This window comes from Myodes glareolus, chromosome 15 (assembly GCF_982192425.1).
Source record: "Myodes glareolus chromosome 15, mMyoGla1.1, whole genome shotgun sequence".
In the NCBI taxonomy this organism is placed as follows: domain Eukaryota; kingdom Metazoa; phylum Chordata; class Mammalia; order Rodentia; family Cricetidae; genus Myodes; species Myodes glareolus.
Window position 1 is genome coordinate 9,917,303 of NC_142040.1, and position 13,801 is coordinate 9,931,103.

General features: G+C 44.3%; 1 protein-coding gene across 3 annotated transcripts in view; it reads right to left on the reverse strand.

Annotated features, from left to right (window-relative positions):
• The window catches only part of Polr3g (RNA polymerase III subunit G), a 37,047-nt gene extending 23,509 nt beyond the window's left edge, over window positions 1-13,538 (reverse strand). For 2 of the 3 annotated variants that reach the window (XM_048423958.3, XM_048423945.3), the window contains exons 1-3: window positions 13,302-13,538; window positions 4,104-4,269; window positions 169-298 (exon numbers count right to left, since the gene is read on the reverse strand). In XM_048423958.3, the coding sequence (XP_048279915.3) occupies window positions 169-298; window positions 4,104-4,220 (247 nt within the window). In that variant the 5' untranslated portion in view covers window positions 4,221-4,269; window positions 13,302-13,538. Of the gene's footprint in view, window positions 1-168; window positions 299-4,103; window positions 4,270-11,503; window positions 11,602-13,301 lie in introns of all 3 variants that reach the window. The other variant, XM_048423956.3, reaches the window with a different exon arrangement.
• Window positions 13,539-13,801: the final 263 nt, after the last annotated feature.

Consider the following 13,801-nt stretch of genomic DNA (forward strand, 5'->3'; position numbering starts at 1 on the left):
AGGGAAGACACAGAGTATTATGAACAAGTTTGCAAAGAGATACTCATGAAAGAGGAAAATACAGTAAGATATAAATGTTTGTCCATTCTGAGATCTCTGTTAAGTCATTTTTTAAAGTAGGTGTTATCTATCAGCAGCAAACCGCCTCACGCAGAGCCCGGGACGTACCTTGCTTTTCTTCAGGTGCTTCAATAAAATAAGGCATTCGTTTCACTGTCTCTCTCAACTCCTGCTTCAAGGCCAGCATGTATTCTTCATCCTCTCCCGTTCTCAGGGGCACTGCCTTGAAATCTGTATCCTATTTAAATTAGGAGACAAAGCCTATCTAAATAAACTAAGAATTTTAGTATTTCTTTCATCCACATTCTAGACAATGTTGCTCTTATTGAAAGACGATGCTCCATGAGCGCTAAACTTTAACATCAACTAAAAAACTATTGAGCGTCTAGCCTGGTGAGGTTGGTCACTCTTGTAATCTTGGCACTTAGGAGACGAGGGCAGAATACTGCTTCCAACTCAAGGCCAGCCTGGGCTCCAGAGCAAGTCCCAGGACAGCACAGGCTACAATGTAAACTTCTGTCTCATGTTAAAGAAAATAAAATAATAAAGACGCTGAACTTCTATGATCTGACTCTTTAGCCCATTTCCTACTTCACTTTTATTTCAGAGGTAGGAGAAAGATTCTGCACATACAATATTTACACGCATGTGCTGGTATGAAAATATAATCATATGTATACATTTACTATGAAGTGGGCTCCCAGCATACATGGCAAAGATGCATACGGTTTGAGAGGACAAAGATACAGTATATCTCCAAAGATGGATTCGGAATCTATTCAGGCTTTCAAAACTATTTCTTGGGCAACTACCGTGTACTAGACAACAGAACTTACATCCTGAGGAAGGAACACACAATTAAATACACAAGAGGTACAATAAATTTCAGACCATAAAAACAAATACAAAGAGAGCAGAGGACGTGACATGGGGCTGGTAGTGGCTAATCTACACAGGGTAAACAGGCATAGCTTCCTGGGGAAGTCATATTTGGACGGAGATATGGACAAAACCAATCAGCTATTGAAGCAAAGAAAAATAGATTGTTACACACAGGGATCCCAGAGGGGAAGGGGTCTAGCCCAGCTGGGACTTGAGAAAGATAGTGATGAGGAAAGGCTGGGGACATGAGGAAGCAAGAGCAGGCACAGCTTTCTGGCCAGAAGAAAATGATACCATACGCTAACTTTCCAGTGCTTAGCGCTAATCTCATACCCAAAATAAGTAGCCTTATTTTGAAGTTAGTCACTGTACTGAGATATTAGGCCTATACCTGAGGTGATATTTTTCTCTATTTTCAAGCTAGGTTAAGTACTAAAAATAAAATACAAAGAGCAAAAAGCATAACAGGACACAGGTGCTATGGGGGGGGAAGGTGTTCCTTCACCTAGGGAGGAGAAGGGAGGATGTTATAGAGGGAGGAGGAGGGAGAGATAAATGACACTAAGGATGCTGGGAAAAGCTACAAGGAACCATTATTTATGAGTGTGTGTGTGTGTGTGCTGGAGTGTAACATGAAGGGGCCTGCTTGTATGGGGATTTCTGTCTCGCCCAGTACCCCACAGCCAGCAAGCCCCAAAGAAAATCACACAGAGATCTCTATAAGTTATAAAGCTGATTGGCCCATTAACTCAGGCTACTTATTAGCTCTTGTAGCTTATATTAACCCATTATTCTGATCTGTTAGCCATATGGCTCAGTACCTTTCTCAGTGGGGCAGATCACATCCTGCTGCTTCGGTGGTCTGGGCAGGAGTGAGAGGAATCAGCTTACTCCTGCCCAGAATTCTCCTGTTCTCATTGCATCATTTCTACTTCCTGTATGGTTTTCCCACCTATACTTCCTGCCTGGCCAATCAGCATTTATTTAAAACATGATTGACAGAATACAGACAACTCTCCCACACCACTGGAGTTACAGTATGCAGGACAAACACGCTCCCCACAAGAGCCATGGACTAAAAAGACCCACTGTCAAGTGTGGGTAAGCTTCTTAGAGTCACTGGTCAGGGTGTCTGAGACACTCCCAAAACAACATAGGCGACTGCCACGGCCTTCATTGCCTCCCAGAACTTTAAGGTGCTGAGGACACCACCTGGAAGCCCTGCCCGAGGATTTGCTCCTGCGGTACTGGAGGGTGCTATGAGAACTAACTGGCAGAGGAGAATGGCTGATGCAGTCCTACCCAGATGCACAGCCTATGAACACCAATGACTGGCCCAGCAGCAGGATATCCTCAACACTGTAATTGTGGCACTGTTAACTTGGGGCTGACCAACAGCTGTCCAACTGGACGTAAGGCCCATTCGGCAGAAAGAAATTCATCCCTGACACTGCAAACCTGGCCAACCACTCAAGACTGAAGAGGTCCCAGACCCTAGAGAAAACCTATAGAAAAGTCAGTTCCCTTGACTAATATAATTTGTAAATGTATTCTAAATACAAAAATTCTGATACCCACAAGTGAATGTCGCTCTTCCCACAGAAGCTCCTCTCTGCAGCACACAGAGGTGTTTACAACGATCCACCACTGGTCAAAATGCAGCGTGAGAGACCATGGGGTGCCCATCTGGTACACCAAATCCACAACCTCTACGCCTGGCCTCAGAGGACATCACACCGATTGAGAGGACCTATGCAGGAGCCAGAAGATTAGATCACTGGATGTGAGACAGTGTCTTCCAGACAGGGCAGAAGTCGCATCCCTGAAATCTCAGCAGTATGGTGGGGTGAGAAAGCTCTGCACAATGTCAGCAGCAGCTGATGTGCCAAGGTGGGTGGGGGAATTCCAAAGCTCGCCACCCCCAGCTCTAGATAAAGAGCTATAGTCTCCATTCGCTGCAGAGAGGGAAAACGAGTTTTCTCCAACAAGGCCTCTACTAGATTATCTAATGTCTAGGAGTCAGTCCTAACACATGTACATACGAGCAACACTAAATGGACCCAGCAGGCTGTGTGTGTATGTAAACATGTTATATATACATTATTGTATACAGAAAGTGTATGTGTAACAACAATATTTATAGCAGAGTCATGAATCTGAGAGGGAATTAGGAGAGTATGGGAGGAGCTGGAGGAATGAAAATGATTTAAGTACAGTATTCATGCATACAGTTCTCAAAAATCTAAAATATTTACTATTTCTTTTAAAAAAGTATCTGTTTCTGTGAGTGCCTAGAACAATCCACCTATTCAGGGTTCTGTATGCCACAAGACCTTCAACAAAGGACTTCTCCATCTGAAACAGGAAAGGCTAATGCAGGGAGTTACTAAGAGCATCTGTGGTTGGTCTGCTTTGAGCAGCAGCGTACACACATCTGGAAATGTAAGCCACTGCTTTCAATCAAAATATCAGCCATTATGTTGGTTTTTTTTGTTGTTGTTCGTTTGGTTTTTTTTTTTTTTTCGAGACAGGGTTTCTCTGTAGCTTTGGAGTCTGTCCTGGACTAGTTCTTGTAGACTAGGCTGGTCTCGAACTCAGAGATCTGCCTGCCTCTGCCTCCCGAGTGCTGGGATTAAAGGCGCACGCCATCGCCGCCCAGTTTATCCCTAAAGCAGCAGAAATGTTTCTGTTCTGAGAAATTAACAAAATCCGAAGAGAATGCAATAAAGCAAAGATACAACAGCAATAAATTTGAATGAGACAAAAGTTGTATAATAATAAGGAGCAAAATTGTTTTCTACAAATACAAAATATGAAGGAAATCATTGTACACATCATAAAACTACTTAAAATATTATTTTAGCAATTAGAATATATTAATAACACAGTAGAAGAAACGAGGATTTCAAATAATTCTTAGTTCACACTGTACTCATTATATTTATGGAACGGTATATATAGTTTTGCTTTCTGTATTTTAAAATATTAGTCTGAAAACTCGGACAGGTTCTAAGAATAACCAGTTGTTTGAGTACAAGGTAGATGCAACAGTCTTTTATTCTTAGACATGAAGATATCATGACAGTATCATGTACTCAAGCCCTAAACCCCTAAAACATGCAAAAAAAACATTGTGAAAAGCAAGCTGTCGTTACACTTACAGGAAACAATGGCGGTGGCTTCAACACGACATCAGGCAACTTATCCCCTCTGCTGAAGCCGACAGCCTCAATATTAAAGGTAAAGGCAGCACGTCCTCTTCCTCTATTACCAGCCATCAGAACCGATTACAGCAGACGTGTGGACAAACAGAAGGGTGGACAAACCCTGAAAGACAGGGTTAAATGGTAAGATTTACTGAATCACACATCGAAGAAAAGAAGCACTTTAAAGCAGACAGGGTTTCTCTGTAGATTTGGAGCCTTTCCTGAAACTAGCTCTTGTAGACCACGCTGGCCTTGAACTCACAGAGATCCGCCCGCCTCTGCCTCTCAAGTGCTGGGATTAAAGGCGTGTGCCACCACTGCCTGGCTCAAAGTACATTTTAACTGGGTGCAAGAGTCTATGCAGAAGAGAAGGCAGTGAAGCGAATAGAAAATTAGAAATTAGAAGAGGCCACGGGGATGGATGACTCCAAAGAAAAACTGTCTTTCATGTGCAACAGGACTCATGCAAATATGAACTCACAGAGACTGTAGCAGCATACACAGGGCTTACACAGGCTCAGACCAGATAGGGTTCCATCACGAGAGAGGGACATAAACACAGTTTCCATCAGTAACAAAGAAATCAAGTAGATACAGGCCCCCACCCCTACCCAAAGAGCCACTGACAAAATACATTTGATACATGCTTGCAAAGGAAAAATTAGTTTTCTCCAGTGGAGCCTCACTGGATACATTAACCACCTTTCTGGGTAGGCCCCGTGCCCAGGAGTAGCTGGACAACCCAAAATGAGCTCAAACCCTAAGTTTTTTCTTTTTAGAATTTTTGTTTCATATTGATTTGTAAAGTTGTGTTTGGTCTTCTGCTTGTATATTTGGCCTCTGTTTCTGTGAAGGGTTTTGTGTGTGTTTCTTGTTTTTGTTTACTTTTTGTTTTTGAAAGAAAGTGAGCAAGAGGGAGAGAGCCAGGGTGGCGGGGGGGGGGGGGGGGGGGGGGGGGGGGGGAAAGAGCGAGGGTGGCAGCAGCACAGCCTTTAATCCCACCACTTGGGAGACTAAGTGAGATGTCTGGTGGTGATGATGTCAACCTCCCTCTGTGCGCGCGAGTCTGCATGGGAGAATGAACCCCTCCCACACACCTTTACATGCACATACTTCCCCTCCATCTTCTCCTCCTCTTCCGTCTCTTTGACTGTCCTGTTATCAAACCATAGAGAGATGGAGGGAACCTTACAGTTAACTGAATATTTCAGGCACCATCCCAAAGAAGACCCAGGGCCAGCCCTGTCCTGTGGACCTGCGTGATGGAGTTGAGTCTTCCTCTCTACACATTGATGAACATGTGTACAATTCCCCCATCTTAATCGTTTGCTCCTAAAATCATTTCTTTTTAACAAAATTCTTTCTCATACAATATATTCTAATGACACTTTTCCCTTCCTCCAGCTCCTACTAGATCCTCTCCACGCACCAACTCCATGCCCTTTCTTTCTCTCTTTTTCAAGACAGGGTTTCACGATGTACCACCAGCTGTCTTGGAACTCTAGACTAGGCTGGCCTGGAACTCACAGAGCTCTATCTGCCAGACTCTGTTTGCAAATCTGTATACATGGGGTTGTATGAATTCATGATTATCAGTAAGTGTGTAATACGTATACATATGTTCACATACATATATACCTGGGGTTGTATAAAATTTCTCAGGTAAACTGGAGTCAGCGAGTGGCAGAAGTTTAAGGAGCCCTGCTCTGAAGCGTGAGGACTGGGTTGGCTCTTTCTGTGGGAATCCATGGCTAACTGCGGTGAGGGTGAAAGCGCACACTCCCGCCACTCCCACTGCGGCTGCAATGGTGCCCACGAGAGTGGTCTGACCTCTGAACCACAGAACACTGGAGGAACTTTCACTTCTGCCTGCCTAGCAGTCACCTTTCTCACGATCACGTGGCCAACAGTGTTTCACACAGATGCTCATCCAAGCCAGGTCTCCTGTTGGGGTGCCAAGACTACTAATGCTAATCCTCTTGGCTTCGTGACATTAACGGTAAGGGAAGGCCTCCAAAAACAAACAAGGTGCTAGCTACTTCTTCGTATTGTCTGAGTATAATATAATAGCCTGGCTGAAAAGCCTGGAAATCTAAACTTTCTTTACCGTGGGGCCAACATAAAAAGAACCTTCAACCCTGGGGTCATTGTCTAATGACTTGGGGAGCCGAGACACCCGGAGCAGTAATTTCTGAATAGTGCAGGTGACAGTAGCTCAGTCAGGTAAGCGTGAAAATGCAAACTGTAGGGTCCTACTGCAAAGAAAAAGAGAGGAGAGGAACAAGATGGAGTGGTCACAGCTCTAGCGGCTGGCTTCAGTGTGTGGCTTAAATTTGTATCCTAAGACGGTCTCAAGGTAGTTCTGACGCATGTCAAAGGTTGTGAATCACAGAAACCCTCAATCAAGATTACTTGGCATGAAGATTAGGCAAGAACAGTTTGAAAATCTGACCAGATGACTACAACATACAGGCTATGTTGAGGATACTGGGAGGATGCTCCAGGGGGTACCTGCTCAGCAGTTCAGTTAAAACACACCTACGCATGTTCATAAGCTCCACCTCTGAGGTTTGAAATTATATTAATTATACTCAGTGACTTTAGTTTTCAAACAGCAATAACCTAATGACTGTGACTTGCCACACATTTAGAACACAGGATGCCACAGACCAACCTGTTAATCCATTTACAGGGAATAAGCAGTATCAAATAACTGCAGTTTCTTAAGGCTCTGAGGCTGTCAGCGTTAATGATTTCATATGTCTATGGCTGTAGTTACATGCAGAAAAATCAAATCAGCAGTGAAATACTGTTTCCTCTCTTTTGTGAATTGTGCAAGCAATCTTGGACTTACGATAATGGCTGAAGCTGAGAATATTTTCAGAAACAATTTTACATTATATATTTTCGAAATCCATCATTATACATATGTCATTTACTACTTGATAATTGCCTACATCAGTGCCTGAACATTAAGAAATGATTATATAAGTCTGCTACTGTCATTGCAGAGTACAAATTGCCTTTCACGCATCTATGCTCATATACACGAGTGAGACAGGCAGCTTCACCGACTCCCGTGTACCTACCGACCATTCGGCCTCAGGAGTTACCAGTATGTGATTGATCACTTCTTCATGCTCCCTCAGTCCTGTGACTTGGGTTATTTAAAAACTCTTCATTATGCATATTGTCTGAGAGCTACATGAGAAAAAAAATACAATGCAACCATTGTGGAAATCGGTGTGGAGGCTTCTCAGAAGAACTAAAAAGAACTGTAGTATGCACAATCACAGCCTCCTAGGCAAACGCCCAAAGGACAATCATAGAGATATTTGCACATCCATGCCTACTCCATGTCTATTCCCAGAAGCAAGAAAACGGAACCAGACCATCAACAGCCTAGCTGTCCATTCACAATGAATGTAATGAAAGTGCAGTCCATAAGCACAATGAAAACATATTTAGCATAAAGAAAAATAGAATTTGAGGGGAATGTATATTACTGGAATGTATATTTCTTTTTTTAATATTTATTTATTTATTATGTATACAATATTCTGTCTGTGCGTATGCCTGCAGGCCAGAAAAGGGCACCAGACCTCATTGCAGATGGTTGTGAGCCACCATGTGGTTGCTGGGAATTGAACACAGGACTTTTGGAAGAGCAGGCAATGCTCTTAACCTCTGAGCCATCTCTCCAGCCCTGGAATGTATATTTCTTATATTACTTGAGGTAGCCCAGGATGGAAAAGATCAATACTATTTATAGTCTCATGTGCAGATCCCGGCTTCTGATTTTTTATTTATGTGTGTTTGTGTGGCAGTAAGTAGTCAGAGGTCAGGAAAGTGCAAAGGGGCCTATGAGGAAGAAGAAAGGAAGCCTTGAGAGAGAGGATGGGACAGAAGAACACACGTGGAATAGTGGTAGGGGGAGAAGAGGCGCCGGACAGTCTGGGACAGGGAGCAGAAGATGAAGGACCAACCAAAACTAAGTATGTATGAAAATACTATCAGGAGGGCTGGAGAGATGGCTCAGAGGTTAAGAGCACTGGCTGCTCTTCCAGAGGTCCTGAGTTCAACTCCCAGGAACCACATAGTGGCTCACAACCATCTGTAATGAGATCTGGTGCCCTCTTCTGGCATGGAGATGTACCTGCACAAGGAACATTGTATACATAATAAATAAATTAAAAAAATAACAAAAAAAAAGAATTAAAAAAAAATACTATCAGGAAATGTGCTAATTTATGAGCTAATTAAAAAACTTAAAACCCACATAATATCACACGCAGAGCTGTCACGGTTCCTTACGCTCATGATTTATGTCATCAGCATCCAAACAAACTCCTCACTCACTACCCGAGTGGCTTTACAGCGCTGCTGTTCACATGGCATTGGAACGATGTGTCTCTTACATCTCCTTCCAGATGGAAAGCTTTCCCTGTTCTGTTTTCCTTGCTACTTATTTCTGGAGAAGACTACGTGGCTGTCCTGTTGTCACCAGAACATGAAGGTACAAGCAAATGTTTACGTTCTGATGCAGCTGGTCTTGAGCGGGGCCTAAGGACTTTCTACCACACGTTCCCAGAGACGCCACTGCAGCTGAGCACAACTCAAAATTAGCAACAGCCTCCCCTATCCTGGGTACGAAAGATCCCATACCTAAGAGGTTTAATGCATCACTCTGAACACTACTCCCAGTGAGCAGGTAAATTAGAGGCTCACTCAGATTTTGGACGACTTTTGTTGCCAGAACATTTAAGAAATACTGCTTTTCTCATTATATCATAGCAATACACATTTATTCTCTCTCCTGGTGGCAGTCAGGATAGTCCCTGGGTTAGTTACTATTGGTCTGTCTTGCTTAGTATAGGATGCTTTTCACTATCACCAAATTGTCTAGATCTACTACTGCGTTATAGATTATAAAATGCTGATATGCAATTTTTTTACAGGGCTGTCGACTTGAATGATACATGTTTTTTAAAATCATTTTTCTATTTTGCTGATTGAAATTCTACTAGGAATTAATTTTTCTCATATACCAGTTACCTTAAAAACAAAGTCCGTTCATGAAATTCATCTTAACACTGAAGTTTGTTCCATCTGTCTACTGTAGAAGAGGGGTAATTTATCCAAATGGCCTCATTGCAATTGCTGAGTGACTCAAACATGCTGAGTCGACATAAAGCTGGTATTTCAAGTAAGACAACTGCTGAGTAAGAGGTTCACACTTTTACTCTATGGAATAGCTGGAGGGGCCTAAGAGGCATGGCCAGGACCACTGTGCTACGTTCCAGTCCAGAATCTGTCACGAATTAAAGATTAAGAACAAGTCTAGGCAAAGTTTGCCAAGCCCACCTGATTGCAGAAATTAACTGGGAGACATAAAACAAATTACTGGGGAACAACTGGTTCTCAAACCTAATAAACCAGTATTTTTTGGGTTGGGCCCTGGAAACAGTTTGGAATATTCACTCCAAGAGAGCATCTCAGCTAACACAGTTTAATGGAATATTCCCCAAGAAAACACGCTTTGCAGATTCGACCTTCCTATCTTCATCACGCCGTCATTCTGCATAAATCGTGACACTAAACGTAACCTGTGGAAATCCAATCCTTGCTCTTGAGACACCTTCGTTACTAGATATACTGGCCATTAGTAGACATCCTACGTGCCGTTCTCTTCGGTTTGGTGATCCAGATAAGGTACGGGTCCCGAACACTTCCCCTGTGACCAGGGGAAGCTCACAAGTGAGGTCTAGGCATCATTCACCGAAATCCTTTACTTGGTTCATCCAATACATTGATCTTATTTTTTTCCCTACCTATCAAACTTTTTCAGGGAAAAGTATGTTGTTCTGATACCAGGGACTGAACTCAGGCTTCTCACACATTGGCAATCATCCACTAAACTTCGACCCTGGCCTTTTAATTTTTGTTAATTTACATACATAATTTTTGAGGTAGACTGGACTTGAGCATGTTCTACATCCTGGCAGGTCTTGAGTTTCTAATCTTCCCGCTTCAGCCTCCGTAATAGATGAAAGGTCAGGCCCGTCCCCCAAACTTCTTGAATGAAGAGTTTTTGGTTTCTCTATTTTCCCATTATCCAAATCTGTTTAGAAGGGCCCAGTTTAACTTAGTAATTTCCTCAACTAGCACTGAACATTCTGGACAGGTCCTGAGCAGAGAACACTAAAGCACCAGCCACCAGTCCTTCCTTCAAAACTACCCTTCATTTCAAATAGTTTGACATCTATATTTACTATAAGTGATCTCTTTCTCTCTCTCTTTCTCCCTTTCTCTCTCTCTCTCTCACTCTCTCTCTCTCTCCCTCCCTCCAAGGTCTCACTCACTATACAGCCTTGGATAAACTAAGAATCACAGTAGATTAAATTTCCCATTTTATAGAAGAGTTCAAAGGTTATCTGATAGTCTCAATCAATTCCTCCCAAAGCAGGAGTAGTTCTCAGGAAATCCTTTCAATGTCCGATCTATATTTTATTTCTGGAAGCATGTGTCTAAACTAATTGATAATCATTTTAATCCCAGAGATGTAGAATCAATGAGGGAAATTAGTAACTGTCAAAAGTTCCGAATTTTCAGATTTTATTTTTCATGTGTGTATGTGTACATGATTGGAGGTGCCTGTGCAGGCCAGATCGAAAGTCTACCCTAATCAACTCTAAATACAATCTTCTGGAAGAGCGTAACTAACCTCTACAGTTCGCCCTAGGTCCAAACTATCACGAGTTATGATTGTGACTTAAACATACTGTCCTTGGGCTGGAGAGATGGCTCAGTGGTTAAGAGCACTGGCTGCTCTTCTAGAGGTCCTGAGTTCAATTCCCAGCAACCCCATGATGGCTCACACGTATCTGTAATGACATCTGATGCACACTTCTGGCCTGCAGGGATACATGCAGGCAGAGCACCATTCATAATAAATAAATAGCTTTTTTTTTTTAAAAAAAAAAAAAGTACTGTCCTCATGTCGTACACAGCCTTACACATTTAGCTAGATGAACAAAAGTCCAAGTGGCTGGAGGCCAGGGCAGGCAGCGGAAACCGGGCTCTAGTCAAGAGCCTGACTCATTCCGCCCTGGCTGTGTCCTCTGCTCCCCTAGCGGAAGACTCCTAGCTCTGTGTTCTCTGCTCTTGCCCTTCTTTTATTCCTGCGTTAGCTCGGGCCTTTAGCATCCCCCATCTGACCCTCCAACATAGACTGCTGAAGTTCAGGTTCCGAGTTTCAATCCACTTTCTAGTCATTTTCGGAGAAGGCAGATCTTTACAATTCTGATGTGCCACTCTTTCCTTTCAACAGAGCTTAGGACACTTCTGCCTCTCACCAAGTAACTTTTGGTTCTTGTGTGTCTCCCCAGGGAGGGTCTTCCATCAGCCACTGGAGTCTTCATTGAGAGCCCTCTGTGTCAAGTCATTCTCTGCGCTGGAAATACAGAGGGAATAAATAACATCCCTGCTCTGATGGGGAAACAGGCAAGATATAGCTTAGCCAGACCATCAAGAGACTGGTAGGCAGCACGGAATCAAAGTAAGAAAGAGGCCAGAAAGGCCAGTTGAAGAAGTCCTGCCTCATTCGGTAATACCCGTGTGTAAATCTAACAAAGACGAGAAGCAAAGTCAAACTTAAAAGTAGAAAAAGGGAACCGTTGGGAACTGCAGCCTGGCATCAGCCAAATAATTACTGCTGGGCTCATGGTCAAGTAATGATACTGGGCTATTTTACCTAGTGGCTTCCGTCTGCAGGGAGCATCAAGTACAGGAGGTACTGTGCCTCTCTGCTGACAACGTCTTCTTTAAGGCTGCTGCAGTCATTCAACAGTCCTTCCTTGTAGCGTCCGATTTTTGCGTGCATGTTGCCTTATATTACAAGTATTTGTATACCAATATTAGCTTTCTCTCTTTTTTTTTTTTTATTTTTCGAGACAGGGTTTCACTGTAGTTTTTGGTGCCTGTCCTGGAACTAGCTCTTGTAGACCAGGCTGGCCTCGAACTCACAGGGATTCGCCACCACCGCCCGGTTTAGCTTTCTCTTTTTGAGACAGGGTTTCTCAGTAGCTATGGAGCCAGTCCTGGAATTAGCGCCAAAGACCAGGCTGGCCTTGAACTCACAGAGATCCGCCTGCCTCTGTTGAGTGCTGGGATTAAAGGCGCGCACCACCACTGCCCAGCACTTCCTCAGATTCTTAAGAACTCAAATCAGACTTATTATAAAATATAGCTTTCTGTTCGTCACGCATCATTTAGTGCTAAGAATGGTTTCAATTGCATAACTGAGTAACTTCTACTTAGATGAGATTAGCAAAATACTCAAAGGGGCAGCAATCTGCTCGCATTCTCACCAGAGACTCCAGGAGTGTAGGAAGAATACACCCTCCCTCCAGGAAAGTGCATTAGGAGATGCCACAGTAATCATTTTCCAATTATCCTTTATAATGCTGTCCCATGGGTCAGTGCCTTTTGAAGGTTCGTCAACTTCTCAAGGGAATTTCTGAATCCTAAATAAATGCAGCTAGCAGGGCTTGGGGGGGGAGAGCACAAGGACTTCATGATAAAAGTGGGGGTGATTTCAGTGGCCGGCAAAGCCACACCCTGTCATTATCCACTTTTCCAGTTGCCTCAAAGTGCTCCACCCTTCATTAGCCATGCTTTGCTATCTTTTTCTGCTCTCTTCAAAGAGCAAAGAATCGCGCAAAACCTGACGGAGATTTAGACCTGTTTAAAGAAGAATCCCTTCAACAACCCCTTGGCCCATAAACAAGGGTGCCAACAGTTAAGAAAACAGAAGCGGAGTGGTATGTCCTTAGCAACAATCTGCCGACAAACCAGTGCCAAACCGTAGGATCACTTGATTTGCTAAATTCTTCTGTAATATCCTCAAAGAGCATAAACTCTTCTACTTCACTGAAAACACCCTCAAGAGGAGACTGGAGATCTGGCTACCAAGACGTTAAAGGGTTTGGAAGGCAGCAGTATGCTTTGGAGAGGTAAGGCTCCCTTCCCAAGTCACTCCAGAGGTTTGCTGAATTTGGGCTCGGGATGCCGGTCCGCCACGTTCTCCACGTGCCCCCATCAACTCCCTTCTATCTCTTCACCTCCAGCCCAATCCCGGGCAGCTTCTATTACCTGCTCACTTAGTCTCGAGGCTTGGGCACGCTGTGCAGCCGAGGTGGCTGGGATGCGGGCGATCGGGCCAGTCAAGAACCACGGATTCCACTTCTCCAGCAGCGAGCACGGTGCTCCACACGCGGCCCCAGCGCTCTGCGAACAAACTAGGAGCCCCGCCCACTCCCGGTGAGGCCACACCCCCGGCACGGAGCTTTTTAGCCCTTGGCAGGCGCCGTAGTCCACCTCCAACTGGCTCAGCCTCGCTCTGAGCCCGGGCGGCGAGGGAGCTGCGCCCACTGCCGTTGTGAGGGCGGTCCTGCCGCTTCCCACGCATCACCCCCCAGCCTCTGCAGTAGAACCCCGGAGGAGGCCTGGGTTGCCCCGTGTCTCCGCCCCGCTGCAGCGGCCTGCGTTACTGCCTTAGTGCTGCGGCTGTAGAAGCTGCGGCAGCCTAGGCTGCAGCCTTTGCGCTCTGCAGACCGGACCATCGGGACAGCGTCGCCGCGTCCTATCCGCGC